Source organism: Trachinotus anak, unplaced genomic scaffold (genome assembly GCF_046630095.1).
Source record: "Trachinotus anak isolate AG129_WGS33_773 ecotype Australia unplaced genomic scaffold, CSIRO_AGI_Tana_v1 ptg000016l, whole genome shotgun sequence".
Classification (NCBI taxonomy): domain Eukaryota; kingdom Metazoa; phylum Chordata; class Actinopteri; order Carangiformes; family Carangidae; genus Trachinotus; species Trachinotus anak.
The window spans coordinates 24975001-24998468 of NW_027273867.1; the positions used below are offsets into that span (position 1 = coordinate 24975001).

Here is a 23468-nt window from a genome sequence, read left to right on the forward strand (position 1 = left end):
ACTGGTCACATAAATAAAACTCTATTATAAATAACATCTAACAGAATACACACTGAGGTATGTCTGATATTTGATATGTTACATGAACATATCTAGATATAAAAACAAGAGTAAACAACATCACATTTAAAGCACTGAGGTTTTATTAAAATAAACCTGGCACAGGAGATCAGCAGAAACTGTCAATTTCTTTCTTCATTTCCTGAAAAAGACAAAAAAGAAAAATGAAAACTGAGCATAAACCTGAAAATACAAAGCAGCTCAAATCTGCAATTTGCAATAATTCTTTCTCAATTCTTTATTCTCAGTTGTTATTTTTCACAAATAAATCACGGTCACAAGCTGCTTGTTAGATCCTCTGTATTTGACAGTTTTACGTCCATGGACACATCGCTGTGGTGAGGACACCACGTGTCTCTGTTTTCATCCGGGCCTGAGGCCGAGACCATCGATACCGAACCAGAACTTTACCAAAAAACGTTGATAAAAACAGATCGTTGTTCAAAACGTGTCTTTTTGTGACATCACAAACTGTGGTGCATCCTGGGATCAACTGCAGAAGGTAAACACAATGACACATGACTGTCTGTATGGATGTAGATGCCTCGTGTTTCTTCTGTATATAAGCTACAGATGGCAGAGATGAATTACTGAACTGGGCCCAGACCTGGGGGGCCGAGGTGTCTGAGGGCCGCTGTGCCTGACCCTCTGTTTGAAATGACTGTTGTGGGAAAGTCCACAAAGAGACGCAAAAATAATCAAAAGAGAAACAAAACAACCACAAAGAGTCTTAAAATGACCATGAAGAGTCATAACAGAAAACTGTCTTTAAGGATGGAAATCCCTCATGTTTTTTGGAAATGGCAGAAAATAACTGTGTTTTGATAAATGGTATTTGAGGTGCATTGTACGTCTCTGTAATGTCTCAGTATGGGAACAACAAATACTTGGTTAAAATACTGTCAGTAGTAAGTTAACTATTACAAAGACCAGGAGGAGGAACACGGCCAATAATCACTGATGAAATCTTCTGAATGGAAAACAGACAGAAATCTGAGGACCACAGGAAGCACAGCTCTGTTTCAGGTGGTCGTACCTGGATGAGCTCCGTCTTGTTGTAGTTGTTTCTGTGTCTGTAGATGCACTGAGCCAGCAGAGCATAAAGCTTCTCCAGAGGATCCACCTCAGCTCCCTCTGTTTTATCCACGGCTCTTTTCAGGAGACCCTGAAAAACACAGGAGAACATGACTCCACTGGCAACAGCAGTCGGACCAGCACCGGGCCGCCGCTGTAGCCTGGTCACACAACCACTGGCTACTTCTCCAGTGTTGAGTGAATACAGTCGGCCTGATGTTGTGGCCACTGACTCCTCATGATGACACGTTATACACAGACGATGACACTCATGCTCCTCACCCTCAGTTTGTTGTGGTCGACCACGAGCGGCGGCGTGTCGTGGTTGACGATCTCCACAGATGTGTTGAACAGCTGCAGCTGCTCCAGGGCCGCCTTGTTGGCTCTCTTCTCACGCTTGGTATGCTTTTCTGAGAAGGGAGACATGGGAGGAGGATGAGGAAGGTTTATTCATCAGTTCATTACTTTTTAAGAGGAGCATTCGTGCCAAGATTAGTCAAGTGGTTCTCAAACTGCAGGGAAAATGTTTCAGGTTCACAGTGTTTTCTGACCGAAGACTTTTTAACACCACATAGAATTTAATTTAATACCTGTTTCATTGTTGATACAACAACAATTCAGACAATGGGCCTCAGGCATTTTCATATTCTTGTTGTGAAATTCTCTTTTTGTCTGTGAGGTCTGTTCGTATGAGTCACATTCACCAAACAGCACAGACTTTTGTAAGTGGCTGGTTTCAGACTGATGAATCCCGCCTGTTCGCCAGGAGGAGCACGATCGTGAGATTTGATCGTTAGTAAATCTACGCGCCTGCTTCACTTGTGGATAATAATAATAATACAATGATGTGCAGGGGTAAAAATAATAATTTCACACTGTGGAGCTTCACGTCTGCGTCAGAAATCAGCTGACAATCCAGCGTGAAGACCCACCGCAGGCTGTGATTGGTCGGCTATGTGGTTTAAAGCTCTCTCTCTAGCTGTCTTTTCTCATCCAGGTCACAACTGTTTGACTTTTCATGTGAGCAGCTGAGTGAATGTCTTCCTGGAGAGACCGTCTGAAAATTGTTAAAGATTTTTTTGTTAGTTCTTTATTTATAGGACATGCAGCAAAGAGTCCAGCCGGCCGAGAGTCGAACCGGGGGCTCGCTGCTCAGGGCATCTGCACCCATGTGGTACCCCCAACCACTTGGGTCTTGGGGATAATCCTGTCTATGAAGGCCAGCTTTCTCCTTAATCTTAAAGTGTGGCCTTTTGCTTTGTGATCTTAAGAACCAGCTCAGACAATAAACAGCCATAACTCTACAAGACAGAGAGTCTCTGTATCTGTTGACACTTGAGTGGCTGAATCTTCTAAGATAAACTCAGCTTTAATGATTAATTTGATGATTCAACTGTTTTCTAAATGGTCTGATGGTGAAATCATCCTCACATGTTCACTCAGCTCTCGTGCGAAGCTCTTGGGTCGTGAGGCTGTACATTTTTGTGAGAGTAAAACTTTGATAAGACATCAGAGGAACTTGGCTCAGAGTCCAGAGGTGTGCAGAGCCTCAGAGTGTGAAGCTGTGGCCTGATGAAGCTCGTCCAGCGGCAGCAGCAGCAGCAGCATTTCTTTCACTACCTGTTTTACAAACGTCTCATCTGCAGGGTTTTGAAGCTGCAGCGGCGGAGCTCAGTCGCAGTCAAGCTCAGACCAGTTAGTAAAGGGAAGCGCTCACACTGCTAGGACCAGGTCCAGCTCCTGGGCATACAGACCTATTTTACTCAAATAAACCCGTTTCACTGCTGTCCTCAGGTTCGGGGGGGTCTTTTGGGTCTGGGTTCGAGGCCTGAAGTTCAGCCTCCGTGTGGAGATGCCGTCATCCAGCTCAGGATAGTGGTACCCATTCATCAGGACTCCGTTTTGCATCCCAGTGACACCATTAATGTGGTGATACCCGTTGGTGGTGACAGTCAGCTGGCTCTGCTCGCTGTCACTGCTCTCTGACGTGGTGGATAAGCTTGGATCAGCGGAGGTGTTCGTCGCTCTCATGTACGCGGCTCCGCCCTCCTCTGGGCCTGACTCCGAGCTGGCCCTGCTGGACATCGAGGAAGAGGAAGACGATGCAGGGACTGGCGGCTTCTTCTTCTTGGTTTTCTTAATGACGCCGGTGCTCCACTTGGATTTGCGGGGCTTTTTGTGACGCTTTTTCTTACGAGCTGGAACAAGAAATGAGAGGAGGGGCAGGGTGAAGGAGGAGAGGGAGGAAGAGACGAAAGGTTGATTAGACAGAGCAGAAACAGAAGGCCGCAGGATGTCGAGCACAGTCAGACCTCTTCTCTCCGCTTGATCTCTTCATCTCTTTCTCATCTGTTCTCTCCCTCTCATTACTTCCTCTCCTCTGTCGGCGCTGCTGAAGCTGCCTCTTCCTGTCCTCGTCTGCTCTGTGACTCTGACACTTTGATGGTTAAACACAGACTCGCTCTGCAGCTTCCTGTCCATGCAGCTCTGCTTTACCCCCACTTTCACTCATATGAACAGTTATTTTCAAGTGAACTTCCTCTTCACACACATTTGTTTTTCTTTTCAACAGGATCATGAGCGTTTGCATTAAAACAGTGATCACTCCTGCAACACATTAACCAAATTAGATGCACAGAATCTTTGATCTCATAAATCAAACTCTCGAGATTTAAAAAGACCCCAAATAAAACTGAAATTATAACTCTGTTATTATAATTTCAGTTCATTTTAAAACAGCTGTACTGTCTTTGACCATATGGTGTTTGCTTGGCGCTTTCTCCACTTTGGCTGAAACAACTTTCTTAAAAAAAATTCATTTTGTGCACAGTTTCATATGTATTTCATGATTTTCTTGGTGTAAAAATAGCTCAATTTAATGGCGCTGAATATGTTAGAAACTCACTATACTGTTTTGGGGTGTGGCTGAGGGCGGTGACTCCTTTGTTGTGACATCACAAAGTTCCAGAAGTCCTGACGGCTGGTTTTAAGGCTCAGTTTCTGAATACAGGCTGTGTGCATTTCTCTGTGGACTGAGGCTTTGATACTTTCACAGTATTAATATAGAACCTAGACCTGCTTTAGAATCACAAACACATGGACATCTACCTTTAGACTGGATGGAGCTTTAGTACAACAAGTGATTTCCCCTTCACACATTTTTTCACCTTTTTTTAAGTAATTTCTTTGAGCTTTTTTATTTAATTTGAACAGTTTTCAGAAGCCTGGAGGGATAAAACAGCAAAGACTGAGAAATAACATTGTTTGTGTGGCAGCATGTGTTAGAGGACAGTTGTAGTTTCTACGATTCACCAGTGGAGGTAATAAAAGCCAGAGATGACTTTGTGGCTGTTTTGAAGGAAACAAATATGATTCATGCTGCAGGTGGTTCATGGTGGACTTACCTTGATGTCGAGGGCTGTTCCTGCCATCACCCTCGTCCGGGTTCGCCTCGGTCCTGCAGGAGGAAGCTGCCAACAAAATAAAAGTCTTAGTTTGTGGTTCAGAGGTTTCACCATATCAGTAGCAGACGACTGAGGTCTGAACATTTAGATTTATGATTCACAGAGTTTCAGACACAGTTGTCTAAAAGGTTCTCAGGTGTCAGTGTTGAACCACTGCTGCAGATCAGATTTGACCTGAGACACCAGTCGCGACAAAGAGACAGGACGTTAGGAGACAGAGGAACCAGCTCCAGGAAGCTTCACCTCTCCTGACTCGAGACTCTTTGATCTCCTCACAGACTCTCTCAAAGTCTTCGTCCAGCTCGTCTCTGATGATGGCGCGAACCGTATCCTTCAGAGCACATGCACGGTGACGGATGTGACGGTCTGAGAGACACACACACACACACACACACAGTTACTCACTGTAACTACTAAAATATATAAACTCTGAGGTCACAGTTTGCATTACAGTAAACTTTTCTTTTGTGCTTTTACTAATGATTATTTTCATTGACTGTCATATTGTTGATTTCTTCAATTAATTAATTAGTTGTTTAGTTAACACTATAAAACACTTTTCCAGAACCCAACGTGATGTCTTCAAATGTCTTGCTTTGTTTGACCAACAGTCTAAAACCCCCAAATATTGTGATAATAGTGTTTTTGTTTTTGCTTAAAAACTCACTAAAACAATCAGAATCATTAATTTTCTGTGAACTTACTGACTAGTCCATCTGTCAGTTCAGATCTAAAGCTGTGGTGGAGAAGTAGAAGTGTCAACCATGATAAGGAGCTTCAATACTTCCTATCCTATCTCCTTCAGCATAGGAAACACTGGACCTTCCTTTACTATAGGAAAGGAGAAAATTACTTCCCACAATTCCTTGCTGCACCAGCATTTAAAACGATGCTTGACTGTGGTTTGGCCACGGCAGAGCCACATCAATGTAGAAACAACAGAGCAGCTGATCCAACACTTATGGAAAACTTTGTCTGATCGTCTGAGCTCTGAATCCATGAATACAGATTCCTCATCTTTCAAATCCAGTCAGAGTCATCATGAGGAGCAAGTGTATCATCTTTATCATGATTATCTATTAATATTTATCATCGTCATAAATCTCTCACTGCCCTAAAAATATTTTCTCTACTTCACAAATGTATAAAAAAGTCTCTATAACCTACTTCTATCTGAATATGATTTATTCTGGGCTGTTGCTTATTTTTAATGAATTATTCCTTTAATGGCTCAACTTCCTCTACTTGTACATTTCTCTCATGTTATCTTCAGTCCTGTTTGTTTTGTGTTTGTGGTTGGGAAAGGAGGATTTCTCTGCCATGTGTTACAAATAAAGTTGGTTTAAAAAAAACCTGGTGTAAGTGCAGTCGGATTCTCTCTCGTCTTTTCCTAAGTCCTTATGAATTCTCCTTCACATCTTTCCTTGACCTCTTGATGTTTTCTGTCAAGATTCTTTTTGACATTTCCGACCAGACACCAGTAGCTGAGAGAACAGGTGAGTCCAGGTGAAAGTTCTGCTTCTGCTTTATTTTACCTGTTAAACCCATAGACAGAGACGCTCCGAGAAAGAAATCTTCCTGGTTTTACAGGTAACCAGACACCATGTCTACAGTGGAAATGTCAGACTGTCAGCTGCTGTACAGCACAGAGTCCTTTCTCAACCTGTCTGCTTTATAACTAAGGTGGAGGCAGGAAATGAAATCGATGTGGCGTCAGAGCCTTCACCTGGAATCACCTGCTCCGTCTGTTTCATGAAGACAGTGAAGAAGTAACTGGGACAGTAAGATAAACCAGTGAAAGGGCGAACTAACGTTTTATACTTTAAAGGTCCATATTTTACACTTTTCCTGTGTTTTATTTTGAAGTGCTGATATCCATAAGAAGGAAAGAATCAAAGATGGAAATGTACATTTATATATTTATATCTTATATTATATGAGCATTTGATACTTTCACACTATTAATATAGAACCTAGACCTGCTTTATAATCACAAACACATGGACATCTACCTTTAGACTGGGTGGAGCTTTAATAAATCACAGCTAACACCCTGAATCAGGCCTGAAATGACTTTCTGTCATCTGTAACATTGGCTTAAACCCGTTCTACACAGTCTAGTTCATGCTCACCCATGGGGTCGCTGTCCGGGTTGTACTCGAGGGCGTTTCGCCAGATGAGGTCTGCGTCTGACATGAACTCGCTGACGGTGACGTACTTGTGTTCGTCGATGTTGGTCAGCAGCGTGGAGAGGTCCATGGGCTTCCTGACCACCATCAGGTAGTCAGGGACCTGCAGGCGGCAGAGAAGAGGAGGTGAGGGCAAAGAGGAGGAGGAAAGGAGAGAAGAAGAGGAAAGAAGGAAGGACAGAGAGAGAGGGAATCAGGGAGAAGAGGGAGTGGCTGTGGTTAAAAATCAAAGAAGGAAATGTACAATTATGATGAAGGTACTTAAAGACAAGTGCTGATGTGTAGATCAATAAAACTCTGAATTCTCTACATTAACACATTGTACAGTTTCTGTTCATCAATCTACAGTTGACCTTATACATGTTTCATATTGCTCATTAATTCTAATAGAATTCTAATAAAAATGAAGGTAATAAAAATAATATATCTGCTCGCTCACCTCCTCTATGTCGACCGGTTTGGTGAAGGCCTTGAAGCGTCGGTCCAGAGTCAGGCGCTCGGTGACGTTACGCAGGAAGAGGCGGAGCTCCCGCAGCACGTCCTCCTCCTGCTCCTCCAGACAGAGGCGCTCCTGCTCCGACAGCTGGTGAGGGGGAGGGAGGGGAGCGAGGGGCAGGATCTCCGTGGCCTGATTCACTGAGGGGGGAGGTGGGGGAAAGTATCATAATTTATCTTCCTGCTTCAAAACAAAGTTTTTAAAACGCTTCTGGTTTCATTTTCACTGCGGCAGGTTTTGTCTTTTCTTCATGGAGTCACTTACGTGCTTTTCTCCTGGAGGGCGGAGCCTCGGCCGCCTGGTTCAGAATGAGGTCCTGGAAGAAGTTGGTCCGCTCCTGCCGGGTGGGGACACTGATGGTGTAAACCTCCCCGTACTCCTCCCGAAACAGAGACTGAATCTGAGGACAAAATCAGACGGAGGTTTGTTATGAAGTTTGACGTCCTGCAGATAAAAATGTGAGAGGACAAAAGCTTCTGTGTTGTTTCTGAGCTGCTCACCTCCGGGTCCAGCTGTGCGGGGGGGACGTTGCAGGTTGCGAGGAGCAGGATGGGGGAGAAGGAGGGGATGCTGCCCAGCAGGCTGAGGAAGGAGGCCCTCAGCGCGGGTCCTGCGGTCTCCCACCACTGCTGGAGGTGGGGGATGTAGAGGATGCTGGGAGATGTCCGCTTGGCTTCGCAGAACACCTGATGGAGCAGAGAATGATAAATTAAATCCTGCAGAAAGTCAGAAACCTTTTTGGAGTTTGATTATTTCTTCTTTTTTTAAATGTGTGTTTTTGACTAAAACTCATCACATCATCTAAATCAACATGCTGTTGCCAACAATCACCTCTAGAGGTCACTCCAGGACAGCTGAGCCCTTTGTTGTTTCAGGAAACTGAAATGGGTGTGGTGTGGGTGGGTACTTCTATGTTTGACTTTTCCAGGTGGAACTAAAACTGCTGTGATGTTTTTAAAGTTGAATCCTCTATTTAAGTTTTTGTATTTCAGCTGATTTCAGCTGCTGCCCGCTGTGAGTCTACATCTGTGAGCAGTCACCTGGGTGCAGGCTTCCTCCGGGGAGGTGCTGCTGACTCCGAACAGCACGGCGGAGTCCAGGCTGTGGACGGTGAAGCACTCCAAAGCGTGCAGAACCGCGGGAGCCAGGTGGGAGGTTTGACCGTCGCCGGGACGACCCGCCAGGAGCATCCTGGGACGGTGAGACGTCGGGTGTTTGACTGCACTCCTGCAGGAGGAAACAACAGTGGTGAGAGATGTTAGAAAAAATAGGGCATAAATATGCAAAATCTGGAAATACACTGACAACTTACATTTTTATCATGAATATGTGAAACATTATAATTTTTGGTTCATGAATATTCATTTGTACATAAGGAATTTAAACCACATTTTTAGAATTTATAAACAATAACTGATTTATAACAATATAATTAGTTATAAACAGTAATAAGAACATTTGTAAAGATTTATCAATGTGTTTCATAACAACAGGGCTGTGATCATATGAACTATGTCATATTTTCACATTTATAAACTGAGAAATATTTGCTCGTGTGTATATAATATAAATAGTTGATAATTACACACACTGTACAGTGAGGACTGGTTCGTGTGTGTGATCACACATCATTAATTTTGATTAGTCTGTTACGCACAAGCAGTGTGAGTGTGACACTGTTTTACATTCATCACTTAGACTAAATAAATGAACCGAACATTTATTCACATTTCTCATATTAAACATAGAATAGCTGAGCGCAGCGCACTGATTGGCCCTTTCTTGCCTCAGGGCGCACAGAGCTGCTGTGTGTGTGTGTGTGTGTGTCCGGACTGGACTGGACAACATGTGATCAACTCATCACAAATAGAATCTAATTGTGTGTGAAACACTGAGCCATTATTGCAGCCACCAAGGCTTTTGATGGGAATGGGGGATGGCGTCTGATTGGTTTATTGCATGTTACACCCAAAACACTCCCGTGATTAATGAAGAGACTGAGTTCAACCCTTCTGGACCATGTGCCTGGAGCAGCAGAGCCCTGAGAGTTGACTCTGAAGATAAAAGATGAATCTGTGGAGCTGGTTCAGACTTTCACTCAGAGATGAAGATGCTGGTCCAGGTGTTGATGAAGACTCACCTGGCAAAATGCAGGAAATTTCTGCTCTTGGAGGTGGAGGCTGTGGAGATGCTGGATGTGCTGGAGCCCTCGTCTCCGCCGTACATCAGGCCGTCGTCATGGATACCCGAGGTCAGGTCTGATGTGCAGAAAACAACAGATGAAGAAGAGATGATGATGTAGAGGAGATGTCATGTTTCATCAGGTCTTTCGCTCTAACCCACCTGGCTCCCTCTTCCTCTTCATGCCCTGCTCAGCGTGAGGGAACAGCCTCTGCAGAGCCTCCAGGATGTCCCGCAGGGCGGCACCCAGCAGGGGGTGGACCACAGGTGACAGGGGTTTGGCGGGCGAAGCGGCGGCACGCTGTCCGGCCGGCGACATCTTCCTCATGGCCGCCACAAAGTCGCAGCTGCTGACGGCGATGGAGGAGACGTCCAGCAGGAGCTTCTGGGAGGTGCCGTAGATCTGTGGGTAGCGGCGACGCAGAGCGCACAGCGCTGCCTCGGTGCACACCGCCCTGATGTCAGCACCGCAGTAACCTGAACATGCAAGAAATAATGCAGGAGTGAACACAGACCAAACCTGCTCAGGTTTAGAGGTCAAAGGTCATTTCAGGTTTAAAAAATGACAAGCGTCAGGTTCTTATGGGTCTGGATGTGTTTCTATCACCTGACTGGGACAATAATCTTTCAGTGAGGAATAAAACAAACACTGTTGTGTGTGTGTGTGTGTGTGTGTGTGTGTGTGTGTGTGTGTGTGTGTGTGTGTGTGTGTGTGTGTGTGTGTGTGTGTGTCTCTCACCGACACATTTCTCAGCCAGCTCTTCCAGGAAACCTTCAGATGGAGGAGGGTTCCACTGCCTGGTGTGGATTTTCAGAATCTCTTTCCGGGACTGAAACACAGGTGCGTTCAAACAGCTGAGTGACATTTAGCTCTGACATCACAGGTTAACAAACAGAAGCAGATACAACAGGGATTAATAAATATTACATTTCAAAATGTGATGAAACCAAGCTGTGAAAACAAACTGTGAAAACTGTTTAGATTCAATGAGTTCACTGCAGCTAAACTTAAATAAGTGTAATTATTTCTAATCAAAGATTTTGTCATCCTGTAAATTTACTAAACATAACTCAGGATGAACTAGTCTCCTCCAAAACTAAGTTAATTAAAGCTCTGATTGCTTTTTGAGCTTTTATTCTCAAGGTTATGAAAGAACTGTAATTATGTAAATGAATAAATTTAAATATGAATAAATTTTAATGATAACAAAGGACAGTGTCTGTATTTTAGTCTGGAAATTTAGATGTATAAAGATATAGAATGAATAAATAACCGACCTCTCTGTCAGGAAGGCCAAAGAGGAACTCCCTGTCAAAGCGTCCGGGCCGTCGCAGCGCGGGATCAATGGAGTCCAGCCGGTTTGTTGCTCCGATCACCACAACTTCACCACGACTGTCCAAACCGTCCATCAGAGCGAGGAGCGTCGACACAATGGAGCTGCACGGGAGGAAAAACATGTCAGTGAAGCAGGCGGCAGATTCAGGAACCTGGTCGTTTGGTTCAGTGACAACGACTAACCTGTGTATCTGATCCTGTCTGCTGGACCGGACCGGAGCCAGCCCGTCAATCTCATCAAAGAAGATGATGGACGGACGCATCTGAAACGCCTGAGAACAACACACAGCAACACACACTCAACCGCTGCACAAGGAAAACTGACTTTTGTGTTTGTGTTTAAATTCAACACAAAACCAGCTCAGTCAGAGGAGGAGCTGGGCTGGTCTCCCCTGAGGTGGTGGCAGAGGAACAATGACCTGCCGTCAGCCAGCAGGGGGCGGTGCAGGGCCGTCAGGTTAGTGTTGGTGTGCTTGAGGAGGTGGATGTTACCTGTTCAAACAGGAGCCGCAGCTGCCGCTCCGACTCGCCCACCCACTTGCTGAGGCAGTCGGCTCCCTTCCTCATGAAGAAGGACACCTTTCTGTTGCCGTGGCTACACTCGTTGGCCAGCGCTCGGGCAACCAGCGTTTTCCCCGTCCCAGGAGGACCATAGAACAGACAACCTCTGGAGGGACAGGAAATACAGGTTACAATTGGGTTATCATTGACTTTGATCTCTTGTCTTTATCCACGAGTGTCAGAGAGTGTATAGAGAGAGAGAGTGTGTGTGTGTGTGTGTGTGTGTGTGTGTGCCACCTGGGAGGCTGGATCTTGAAGTTGTCAAAAACCTCAGGGTAGAGGAGCGGGAAGACGACCATCTCCTTCAGAGCTGAGATGTGGCCCGACAGACCTCCGATGCTGTCGAATCCCACCTGAGGAGGGAAGGAAAGGAAGCAAGGAGAGAGGAAAGGAGGAAAGGAAGAAATAAGAGGTGATAAGGAGCCAAAAAAATGAGGAGGGGAGTGAGAGAGGTATAGTGATAGTTTCCTGGTTTGAATACGTGACTGACGTGTCTGAACTCACCGACTGGTCGATGGCCATGGGATCGATGTCTGCCAGACCTGCTCCTGCGTTCATCTTGTCTCTGCGAGTCCCCAGAATATCGTCTGTCCGCAGGCCGGGCGGCCGGAGGCTGACGGAGGGGGAAGGTGATGAATGTTGATAATGTTTGCATTTGACGGAGGCAGATCTAATTTTACTAAAGGAGCACCAACTGTGTGAACTTAAGGAAAAGTTCAACAGTTTGGGAAAAACACTTCTTTGCCTTCTTGCCGAGAGTTTGATGAGACTCACTTTATTTAACCTGGGAAAAGTCCTGTTGAGATTAAAATCACTTTTTAAAAAGACCAAGAGGGCAGCATAAAAACACTGATACAACAATATGTGTTATATTATATTATATTACATTATATTATTCCACTGTCTCTGTAACAGGGGGACCCCCATTAAACTACGTGTTCATTAATTAGCTGTCGAGTTGCTGGTATTTGGTGCTGGAAGGAGGATTTTGAGAAATTGGGACGCCATGTTTTACAGCAAAAACCAATGACACATCAGCACCTGTTCCTCCTGTCCAATCAGGTGATGGGGAAAGGTTCATGTTGTTGTCTTCATCATGTAGCTACTGACCTGCGAGAGGCTTTTTCACTGCTCTGCTCTTCATCATCAGAGTCATTGTCTTCATCAGACTGACTCGACCACGCGCTCTTAGTGGGTCTGGAGGATGAAATGAAAAGTAAATGAGATGAGAAACAGAAGAGACTCTCACAGTGGTTGTTGTAGTTCTGTCTGAATTAAAAGGCTCCACGGTCTCTCTTTTCAGCTAAGGTTGAGACTCAGCATTTATTCATTTCAAAGCTCAATCAGCCGGAAACATCAGTTCAGTATGAGGTGAAAACTGTGTCAGAAATGACACATTTATCTCGTTAAGTTCCATTAGACAATAAAAATAAACAACTGGGTCAAATAAAACCAAGACACGTCATCCATATCCAGCCCGTCTGTAATGAGCTGCTTCAAAATCTGAAAAAAGACATTTTACAGGCCAATCATTTCAGTTCTGATCAGAGCATGTTTTTTTTTTAGAACAGACCTGAATGCTCCTCTGCGGGTCGTGTTTGGTCCGGAGGCACTGATCCTGAAGGTTCCTCTCGGGAACTCTGAACAACAACAGAGGAAACAACATCACAACCTCAGACGCACAAAACACCTTCAGTTTTCTACTTAAATATAACACTTGAGCTTTTATATCTCCTTAGTTGAGGGGGTTATTTAAGGGTGTTAAGAATCTCTTAAAAGGCCCCTTAGTTAAGGAAAAAAGTTAAGTAATTTACAGCAGTAATAAAGATTTTTCCGTTGTAAAATTCTAGTGTTTCCATGGAGACAGTTCGTTTGCCAGCATTAGCTTATGATCCCTGTTACCTGGAGGATCACAGCTGTGGAAAGTAGAGGGATCCATCTCTAGACGGTCGGACAAATCATAAACTGACTGACGGTCAGATCTGTGATGTAGAATCACTTCCTCATTGTTAAGGGTCCGTCAGGTTTTCCCTCTCTTCCTGATATAAGTTCATTTTCTTAATTTTTCACCAAAAACTCAGTCATGTTGTGATTAAGACAGAGTCAGAGGTATCTTTAGTTTTTTCCTTAGTTTGGTCACAAAGGTCTTTTGTGCAACGGTTTAACTGACTTTAATCTATTCCTTAAGTATAAGACCAAGATAAGGAGAAAACCTTAAATACTTAAGTGAACATTTAAGGAGACCTTAAGGAAAAGATGTAAGGGTATTTTGTGCAACTGTTTTTATTTTAAGGAAACCTTAAATCTGATTTTAGGAGGAATCTTACCCTAAGGTGTTTCGTGCAACAGGCTCCTGGACTTCAGTACATTTAACATTCAGAAATATGAAGACAGAGCTTGAGCTGAATGAATGACTCATTATTTCCACTGATGATACAGAGGAACAAAAGCAGCATCTGTGTTTCCTGCAGGTGAAGTGTTGTGGATGTTTACTGTGGCCGTGTTAGTGGTTTTAGTTGTGGTCTGGATTCTGTGATCAGCAGTGCAGTACTCACCGCTGCTGGGTCCCTGGTAGAGCGACGAGGCTCTGCTCAGTTTGGCATCCAGGTTCTGGTTGACGCTGCAGTTGCTGTCTTCATCGGCAGCCACTTCCTGTCTGCTGTCCTCGTCATCGGCTGCACCTGGAAATGAAGAGACAAATGTTCGTAGCATCTTAACTGATTCATGTCTCCCTCTCTTCTTAGATTCTCCTGAATGTTTGCACCGACCGTCTTCTTCCTCGCCATCACTGAGCTCTCTCTGTGGTACCGGCGTTCTCCTCCTCTGGGCTTTAGAGTAGATCTTCTGCAATTTCATCACACACAAAACACTGTGAGACATTCAAAGCAGAGCAACTTCTACCACAGAGACGTGGAGTCCAGGCTGACAGTTCCAGCAGCTGGGCATCACGACCATATTCTGTATTTTTGACTGTAGACAGTAAAGACCTCAGACTCCATGTTCATATTCTGCTTTTTTCAGGCCTGATATTGTGTTTTTCTTTGTTTGATGAAGGTCTAGTTCACTGTTCTGAGCTATTCTGACTTTCCAGCTCAACAACGATATCTCAGAGTTATGAACAACACCTGACAAGAACTGTGTTTCTTGTTATCCGTTCCCTAAATTACAGTAACTCTCAAAATTCATAATGAAATAAACACGAGACAAAGAGGATTTATCCTCCATGCACTTCATATATCAAGTTTCCCTCCTCAGTCTCTCTCAAAAAACAGCTTCTTCTTCTTTTTCCCACTTCCATTGAATGACTGAAGAGCTGACTGCTGAGAGCAGTAACACACACACACACACACACACACACACACACACACACACACTTTGTACTCTTTATCTGTGTTTTATGCTGCTATGTTGTTTCTCCTCTGCTGCACATTGATGAAAAGCTGCTAAACAGACTTTCACTGTTGTTGTTTTTTTAACAATAAAGACAATAAAGATCTATTCAAATGTGTAAAATGCTGACAAAGATGGACCACATGTCTGTGAAACCCATTACATCTTATCTGCAGGTATAATGTCACTGATCCTTCTTTTTGCCTGAAACATTCATAAACTTAAAAAAAAAAAAAATTAAACAAAATAAACAAAAAAGAAGAACAACAAATTTCAATGGTGGATCTTCCACGTCCTCTCACTGTGGTCATTTTCAGTCCATTACATCAGAATCACTAAAACTCATTGAAATGAGTTCACATTGTGATTTAATAACCAGTGGATCTAAACTATGTCGACTTCAAGTGACAAAAACAAACAAACACAAAAACAAGAGCTGCTGCGTCTCTGACTTTCTGCTGCTGGTGGCAGCTGATAGAGATGTCGCCCCCTCCCCATGAGGAATGAGCGGAGGGAGGGGGTGGCAGGGTGCAGCTAGGTGCACCGCCCTCACATCGGCCTGATAAGAAGAGGGAGCACCCCCACCCCCACCCCCACCACATACACACAGACAGTGTGTGAATGTGGTTTTGAAGCTTCTACGTCTGGTGTTGTGAGTCTATTTGTGGGTTTGTGGATTCATTGTGTTTGGTCAAATGAGACTTTTGACTTTTGTCTGAAAGTTTGTGACAAAACAAAACAGAACAAATGTCACTGAACATAAACTACCTGATCGAGCTGACTGTGGATAATTCAGAAACAAGAAAACACTGAGCAACAAAACCAAAAAACTCCAGTCACCTCCACTGTTCTGTATTTTAAAACCAAAGCTACCACAGCCTGGTTAAAAAACACCACTCTAGCTTTTGTAGTTTTGTGGACTGACCCTGTAGCACGCACCCTCAGAGACCTTACTGCAACCAGTCTGTGCAAAAGTGCATGAATCCAGAATGTAAACCAGCTCCTCCTGACGAGCCTGGACACACAAACTCAACCACATAGTATAAACGTAGTGTTTCTCCTGATGAAGCAAACATTCCTGTGTACAAACAGGCAGCGTGAACACTCACAAACCCTAACCCTAACCCACTCACAGATCAGACAAGAGCTGTGTCCCAGTTCAGGGGCTGCAAACTGCTTTTGAAGACCGATTACATCACAGCGGTGCGACTACACTGTCCTATTTTGAAGGGTCCCTCAAATGCAGCCAAGACATTCAGCCTTCTTTTCTTGGGCAACAAAGGCAAACATATCCAACATATCCCAAGATTCATTGCGTGATGTGAAAGCAAACAACAGTGACAGAGAGCCTGAGGATTAAACTTTTCAATGTAAGTATTGGGTTTCAGCTCAGTTAAAGGTACAACAAATTACGTGTTGTTAAGGTTGCTAGGCAACAGGAGCAGCGCTTTGCAATGCAACAGCTGGGGACGCAAAGCGAAATGCTCCGCAGACCAGAACGTCTCATTTCCAGACCGTGTCCTCGAAAGGGTCCGGCCCCTGAAGTGGGACACAGCTAAGGTGGTAACTATCAGGATGGAGGTGTTGTCCAGTTCTGCATCACTCACTCCCTCTTTGTTGTGACTCAGCCGCCTCTTCTTCTTCATGCTGTCCATCCTCTTCAGGACCGACCTGGTCGTGCTGTGGAGAGAGCAGAGTACAAGTTTATATTCATCACTCTGATTATATCTACTTCATTCTCACACCCTTACCAGTGTTTATCTGCCCTCATCTGGGGGAGACTGTGAGGGAGCTAATCACACAACAACACTGATAACAGGAAGAATCGCTACAGTACAAACTACTCCTGTTGCACCACAGCCCAGATGTGGCTACACTGTCCTGCAGAAGGCAACATATCATAAACAGATGTGAAACAGCCAGCAAACAGATCAGATCAGTCATTCACCAGCCTTCCAGAATAACCTGTAACAGTGTTTGTGCTCATGTTGTCTCTAATGGTTAACGTTTGTTTTAACCTTCATGATTTGACCGATGACAGGATGACTTTGACCTCTTCACTAAAAGGTTTTGCAGTTTTGTAACGGCAACTATTATTATTTTCTTTATCGATTAATCTTCTTATTAGATTATTTAAGATTCATTTATTAGTTAAAAAAACTTATCCAGCACCACATCCACCAGAAGTTCATGAAGTCTGCAGTGATCCTGGTGTCATCAGTTTGTTTGCACCCAACAAACAGGTCAAAATATTCAGTTTACCATCGAAAACCAGAAAGAAAAGAAGCAAATCTTCATGACTCTTGTTTTTCTTACTTGGTGCTGATGCCGTCGAACATGTTGGAGGCCTGGTATCTGCTGGTCGGTTTGCTCTGCCTGGTGCTCCTCCTCAGCCCACTCCTCCTGCCACCTGGTAGGACACATAGACTCGTGTGGGGATTTGACTAATGATTAGTTACATCATTGATTAACCTACCAAACATTTTTTGATTGATCAGCAGCACCATCAGATGTCTTGTTTTGGTAAATGGACTGTTCTCATAAAGACTGGCCACGTTCACCCAATCACTCACACATTCATACATCACACTCATACAGTGATGGAACAGCCATGAGGAGCAATTCAGGGTTCAGTATGTAGCGACTACTGTCCATTGAGTAAAGTGCTAAGAGACTGAGTGGGCTCTGGGTTTTTATGACATTTGTTAAGAGCTTAAATTCCAGGACTTTCTTTTTCAAAACCCCTGCTCAGTGTTAATGTCACCGTCCTTACCTGCAGTGATTTGAAGCCTTGGAGATTTCCTATGAACACAAAACAAAAATAGAGCATTTACGTTCAGTTTCAGCAAGGTGGAAATCAGCTCATGGGGCAGCTGTTTGTAGTGTCACTGTAACTGCACCTAAATACATTTATCACACAAAGTGAGAGGGTAGTTTCTTTAAATAACATGTAACTCTAAAATGTCTAGATCCCATCCAGTCTAAAGGTAGATGTCCATGTGTTTGTGATTATAAAGCAGGTCTAGGTTCTATATTAACACTGAAAGTATCAAAGCCTCAGTCCACAGAGAAATGCACACAGCCTGTATTCAGAAACTGAGCCTTAAAACCAGCCGTCAGGACTTCTGGAACTTTGTGATGTCACAACAAAGCAGTCACCGCCCTCAGCCACGCCCCAAGCCCCACCCACCTGGACCCACCATCCAACCTTGCAGGATTTGGTTTCTCTGAGTGTTTACCTGAAATCTGATATATTTTTATTAAATCAATCAGAAAACAGTCAGTTGGCCAATCAGCAGAGAGGCTCAGATCCTCTCTGCTGATTGGCCAACTGACCTGTTGTTACTAGAGCTCCAGAGAGACGCCTGAGAGAGGAGATGTAAAACTACACTGAGATGGTTTTTGGTTCTTAAAACCACAAATATATCTTCTGATGGAGATCAACACTTCAGATAAAACACAGGAGAAGTTAAAATATGGAGCTTTAACTGACTAATCATTTCAGCAGTGAAGGTGTTAATCAGATGTCATTCACTAGTCACACTGATCAGACCTGATGATGGTTCTCGCTGGTTTCACATCTTCATCCTCGTGTGTTTCCGAATCAGCCTGATTCTGTCCATCATCCTCAGCATTAAATCCCTGAAACACGTCAAACATGTCAGAAGTTTGACAAGAAGTTAGCGTCATTGTCGCCCTGTCAAGCAGGGTGCACACATTTATTTTATTATCAAAGTCATGCAGACAAGACTCAACAGTAAATCTGGGAAGTCTTTATGTCTAAATGATTAACCCTTGGCTACTGGACTGCTTCTTATCTGTGGGTGTTGGTAGCTGGTTCATGAGTTTTCCACAGAAAACCATGAAGTACAGTGGCAAAAGAACAACCTGCATGTTGTATTTTTGAGCTTGAAGGCTCCTGAATAACTTTGGAAACAGCAGTTTGACAAAAAAGAAATCACTTAAGGACACTGTGAGCTCCAAACATCAAGTCAGTGAATCTTGAACATTAATTTACACAGCGTAACAAAATCTAATGTCATTTACTGTGACAAAATCAAAACCTAACCCTAAAGTACATTTTCATAAACACTTTACTAACTGTTTGAAAATGTTGCCTTTTTCTGATAATAGATTTTCTTGTTTATCCACTTTACTAATTTTATTCATTTTGTTTTCACCTTGGCTGTGCAAGCACTGATTATTGAAGTATTATTAGTAGTAGCAGTGCTGTTGGATGGGTAGTTGTGAGCAACGACTGAAGATAGGGTTACTCCCTTTAACAGACTTCCACCACTACAACTGTTACCACTACCTTTACTGGCCGTGTTACCAGAATGGGTTAATTATACAAAGAATATCAGGTCAAATTATTTAAGGTTCATTTAAAAAAAAATGTTGATAAAAGAGAATTTTTTTGAAAATGCAATTAAACTTCAGGAAAAGGCAAGAAGTGATAGAAACAGTTTGATGTTGAACTCACAACATTTCTTCTAGGCTGGTAAGTCAACAGTTTTTAATGCTAAAGTAGGCTATGTAACAATGGCAAAAACTTACATATCGCACTTTTAAAGAACTGATAAAAGCAAATGGGCATATGAAACAGAATAATTATATCAATTACCCAGTCCTCTATGTCGTGGCCCTGATCATGAAGAGGGACTCTGTGTCAAAATCTAGTTTAAGACTTTAATTGTTTTAGATTATATTGAGCTGCTTTGATTTAAAATAGTTTTTAAATTGTTTTAATCTTTTTCTTTAAAATAATTAACAGACAGAAAACTACAAGGCAGTATGACTGCTACCAACAAGTATCTTCATTATCAGAACATCTGACAATTACATTATATTATAGATTGTTTCTAAGATGTCAGAAAATAGTTAAAATAACCATCATTACCCCATCAACCCCAAGTTCACGTATTTTAAAAGTGTACTTTGGTTTGACCAACAGTCGACCACATTTTCACATGTGATGAGCTGGTGCTGGTGGGCATTGAACAATTAATCATTTACCAAACTTGTTGCTTAACTTGTCAATCAATTGATCCACTTAATAATTTCAGCTCTGGGTTTCTGGAGAAGTAATGAAACTGTCATTATAGTCAGTCAGTTGGTGCCCAACAGCAATATATTTGCCCCAGGGCCCCTCAGGAGATTAATCCAGCCATGGCTGTTATTCCTAATGATTATGAATTAATAATATTAACAACTTCAACAGTAATAATGACGTTATACACTTGCTGCTAACAGGTTTTTGGAACTTGTTATTTGTGCCTTCAACAGCTTTAATCATTAGATTCAGAAAGTTAGTGATGAAGCAGCTGAGCCTCTTTAGAGCAGCTCTTTGATTCCCCAGCACAAACGGACGGACTCACATTGGACAGCGCGGACTGCTCCGGCCGGGAGACCGTGGTCCTGCCCCGGGTCCCGCTGCTCCTGCCCCGGGTCCCGGAGCTCCTGCCCCGGGTCCCGCTGCTCCTGCCCCGGGTCCCGGAGCTCCTGCCCCGGGTCCCGGAGCTCCTGCCCCGGGTCCCGCTGCTCCTGCCCCGGGTCCCGGAGCTCCTGCCCCGGGTCCCGGAGCTCCTGCCCCGGGTCCCGCTGCTCCGATCCGCGTCGTCTCTGCCTCTGCCGCGGAGCGTCACCATGGTAACGCCGCTCACGTAGGCTAACACGGAGACTGTTAGCTTAGCGGTAAATTAACGACAAAATTTTTAAAATAAAAATAATAAAAACACCTGGAAACACAGACGAACACCTCCACGTCTCTGTCGGGTGTTTCGCTCAGATGAACCGGGCTGCTGGTGCGGGTGTTGAGGCGGAGCTGAAACACAAACACGCCCAAAAACACAGTTGATAAGCGGATACAAACACCCGCCGGTTGAACTGTGTCCATTCAAAAAGCGTCGAGTTCTGGCGCCGCCTAGTGACGTCACGCCGCACCGAGCGTATGTAAACAGGAAGCTGAGGTGAGTTTCTGCAGGTGTCTGGGACAGTGCGGGGAACTCACACTTTTTGTTGATTTTTGAAGCGAGGAGTGAATCCGACCCCTGCAGGAAAAAGAGCCTCTCCTCAGGTGTGACTTCATTTATCAGCCCTGTTGTCTTACTGCTTTAAAACCGTCACAGGAAATGGTCTTTGGTGGTAAACAAGAAAAATAATTGGTGCATGTTACTCAGTAAAATTATGTGCTTTTTAAAAAGTTATGTTGCAGCCAAATCGCTTAATTTTTCCACATCAATCCACACTCAATACCACATTATGACAGACAGTTTTGCCAATTTATAAAAAGGACGTTGACAAAAGTATTCAGACACCTTGCTCTGACACATGGCACCGACCAGGCCATGAGGAGGAAGGAACCGCCTGCAGACAGGATTGTGTGGAGGCTCAGACCGAGGGAAGAGCCAGTGTGCTCTTGGGAACCTTCCCGCCTCACCACACAGGGTCTCTGGAGCTCAGCCAGAGTGAGCATCGGGTTTATGGTCATCTCTGTTACCAAGACATTTCGCAGCCAATGCCATTCTATAGAAACCTAAACCCCCCCACTCCATTGATGACTTCCGTCTGGCCAACGATCTGAATGAGTTCTACTGCCGCTTTGAAAGACAGTGGGACAAGCCTGACACTAACCTCCACATCAGAGCCACATCAGAACCCCCCTCCTCCCCTACCAAAGGAACGTCTCTCTCTATCCTGGAGAGAGATGTCAACAGGCTTTTTAAGAAGCAGAACCCCCGCAAAGCAGCCGGTCCTGACTCTGTCTCTCCATCATCCCTGAAGCACTGTGCTGATCAGCTGTCTCCAGTGTTCACAGACATCTTCAACACCTCACTGGAGACCTGCCACGTGCCAGCCTGCTTCAAATCCTCCACCATCATCCCTGTCCCCAAAAAACCAAGGCCCACAGGACTAAATGACTACAGACCCGTTGCCCTGACCTCTGTGGTCATGAAATCATTTGAGCGCCTTGTCCTGTCCCACCTCAAATCCATCACTGACCCACTCCTGGACCCCCTGCAGTTCGCCTACAGAGCCAACAGGTCTGTAGACGACGCCGTCAACATGGCTCTCCACTTCATCCTCCAGCACCTGGACTCCTCAGGGACCTATGCCAGGATCCTGTTTGTGGACTTCAGCTCTGCCTTCAACACCATCATCCCGGCTCTGCTGCAGGACAAGCTCTCCCAGCTGAGCGTGCCTGACTCCACCTGCAGGTGGATCACCGACTTCCTGTCTGACAGGAGGCAGCACGTGAAGCTAGGAAAGCACGTGTCTGACTCCCAGACCATCAGCACTGGATCCCCGCAAGGCTGCGTTCTTTCTCCTCTGCTCTTCTCCCTGTACACCAACACCTGCACCTCCAGCCATCAGTCTGTCAAGCTCCTGAAGTTTGCAGACGACACCACTCCCATTGGACTCATCTCTGATGGCGATGAGTCTGCCTACAGGTGGGAGACTGAGCGTCTGGTGACCTGGTGCAGGCAGAACAACCTAGAGCTAAACGCTCTGAAGACAGTGGAAATGATAGTGGACTTCAGGAAGAGCCCAGCCCCACCCACCCCCATCTCCCTGTGTGACTCCCCCGTGGCTACCGTGGAGCATTTCCGCTTCTTGGGAACCACCATCACACAGGATCTCAAATGGGAGCTGAACATCAGCTCCCTCATCAAAAAAGCTCAGCAGAGGATGTATTTCCTGAGGCAATTGAAGAAGTTCAACCTGCCAAGGACTATGATGGTGAACTTCTACACCTCCATCATTGAGTCCATCCTCACCTCCTCCATCACCATCTGGTACGCTGCTGCCACGGAGAGGGACAATAACAGACTGCAGCGTATCATCCACTCTGCTGAGAAGGTGATTGGCTGCAATCTTCCGTCCCTCCAGGACCTGTACACCTCAAGGACTCTGAGGCGTGCAGGGAAGATTGTAGCTGACTCCTCCCACCCTGGACACAAACTCTTTGAGACACTCCCCTCTGGCAGGAGGCTGCGGTCCTTCAGGACCAAAACCTCTCGCCACAAAAATAGCTTCTTCCCATCTGCTATTAGCCTCATCAACAAGGCTAGAGAGCCCCACTGTTGCTGATCCCCCTGATCCTCAATTGCACCAATCACCAGAAAAAATTCCTCGTATGTGAAAACATACTTGGCAATAAAACTGATTCTGATATTTATAACCCTGATTTGTCCAACATCATCCAAACAATACAAATCCATATGATCAATAATCATAACATGAATGGTCATTGATGCAACTAATCACAACATGAGAAATGATTCTTCATAGATCAGTGACTCCTGTATCTAAAACTGTCAGTGCAGGACCTGATGAACAACCTGAGAAAAGACCGGCTGTCTGCAAATGGATCTGATGGTTCTGATGAGGTTTGATGATATGACTGAGATGAAACATGTCAAAAGCCTTTTCAGGCTCAGGACACAGAGAAACTCTGGGTTTGTGGAAGAAAAGCTGCCCATGAGCAGGTTAGCTCCACAGAGTTTAATCTACCACAGTAACTGACTCAGAGTTACAGGGATCACAGTTTCTGGACCTGAAAACTCAAGAGTTTCCCTCAACTCAGGGTTAACAAACTGTCTTTCTAAAACTGACCCCTGGTCATCAGGGTGCAGGAAAGTGTTACCTGTTGATTTCTTCTCCACAAAATTGGAGCAATTCTGCTTCAATACAGCTCATCAAACACACAGCTTCAA

The 23468-nt window shown here is 44.5% G+C and overlaps 1 protein-coding gene across 3 annotated transcripts in view; it reads right to left on the minus strand.

Annotated features, from left to right (window-relative positions):
• Positions 1 to 20649, minus strand: part of LOC139633679 (ATPase family AAA domain-containing protein 2-like) — a 20911-nt gene extending 262 nt beyond the window's left edge. The window contains exons 1-29 of one of the 3 annotated variants that reach the window (XM_071499507.1): positions 20294 to 20649; positions 20130 to 20167; positions 18305 to 18393; positions 17525 to 17553; positions 17068 to 17161; positions 16359 to 16431; positions 14130 to 14205; positions 13917 to 14042; positions 12935 to 13001; positions 12472 to 12558; positions 11866 to 11974; positions 11599 to 11714; positions 11293 to 11467; positions 10984 to 11072; positions 10743 to 10902; positions 10204 to 10294; positions 9627 to 9941; positions 9424 to 9541; positions 8324 to 8510; positions 7784 to 7969; positions 7548 to 7683; positions 7227 to 7423; positions 6731 to 6890; positions 4842 to 4964; positions 4539 to 4604; positions 2889 to 3332; positions 1417 to 1544; positions 1097 to 1225; positions 1 to 202 (exon numbers count right to left, since the gene is read on the minus strand). The exon at positions 1 to 202 is cut by the window's left edge and continues 262 nt beyond it. In XM_071499507.1, coding sequence (XP_071355608.1) covers positions 170 to 202; positions 1097 to 1225; positions 1417 to 1544; positions 2889 to 3332; positions 4539 to 4604; positions 4842 to 4964; positions 6731 to 6890; positions 7227 to 7423; positions 7548 to 7683; positions 7784 to 7969; positions 8324 to 8510; positions 9424 to 9541; positions 9627 to 9941; positions 10204 to 10294; positions 10743 to 10902; positions 10984 to 11072; positions 11293 to 11467; positions 11599 to 11714; positions 11866 to 11974; positions 12472 to 12558; positions 12935 to 13001; positions 13917 to 14042; positions 14130 to 14205; positions 16359 to 16431; positions 17068 to 17161; positions 17525 to 17553; positions 18305 to 18393; positions 20130 to 20167; positions 20294 to 20399 — 3747 coding nt within the window. In that variant the 5' untranslated portion in view covers positions 20400 to 20649 and the 3' untranslated portion in view covers positions 1 to 169. Of the gene's footprint in view, positions 203 to 1096; positions 1226 to 1416; positions 1545 to 2888; positions 3333 to 4538; positions 4605 to 4841; positions 4965 to 6730; positions 6891 to 7226; positions 7424 to 7547; positions 7684 to 7783; positions 7970 to 8323; positions 8511 to 9423; positions 9542 to 9626; positions 9942 to 10203; positions 10295 to 10742; positions 10903 to 10983; positions 11073 to 11292; positions 11468 to 11598; positions 11715 to 11865; positions 11975 to 12471; positions 12559 to 12934; positions 13002 to 13916; positions 14043 to 14129; positions 14206 to 16358; positions 16432 to 17067; positions 17162 to 17524; positions 17554 to 18304; positions 18394 to 20129 lie in introns of all 3 variants that reach the window. The other 2 variants (XM_071499506.1, XM_071499508.1) reach the window with 2 other exon arrangements.
• Between the last annotated feature and the right edge of the window lie 2819 nt (positions 20650 to 23468).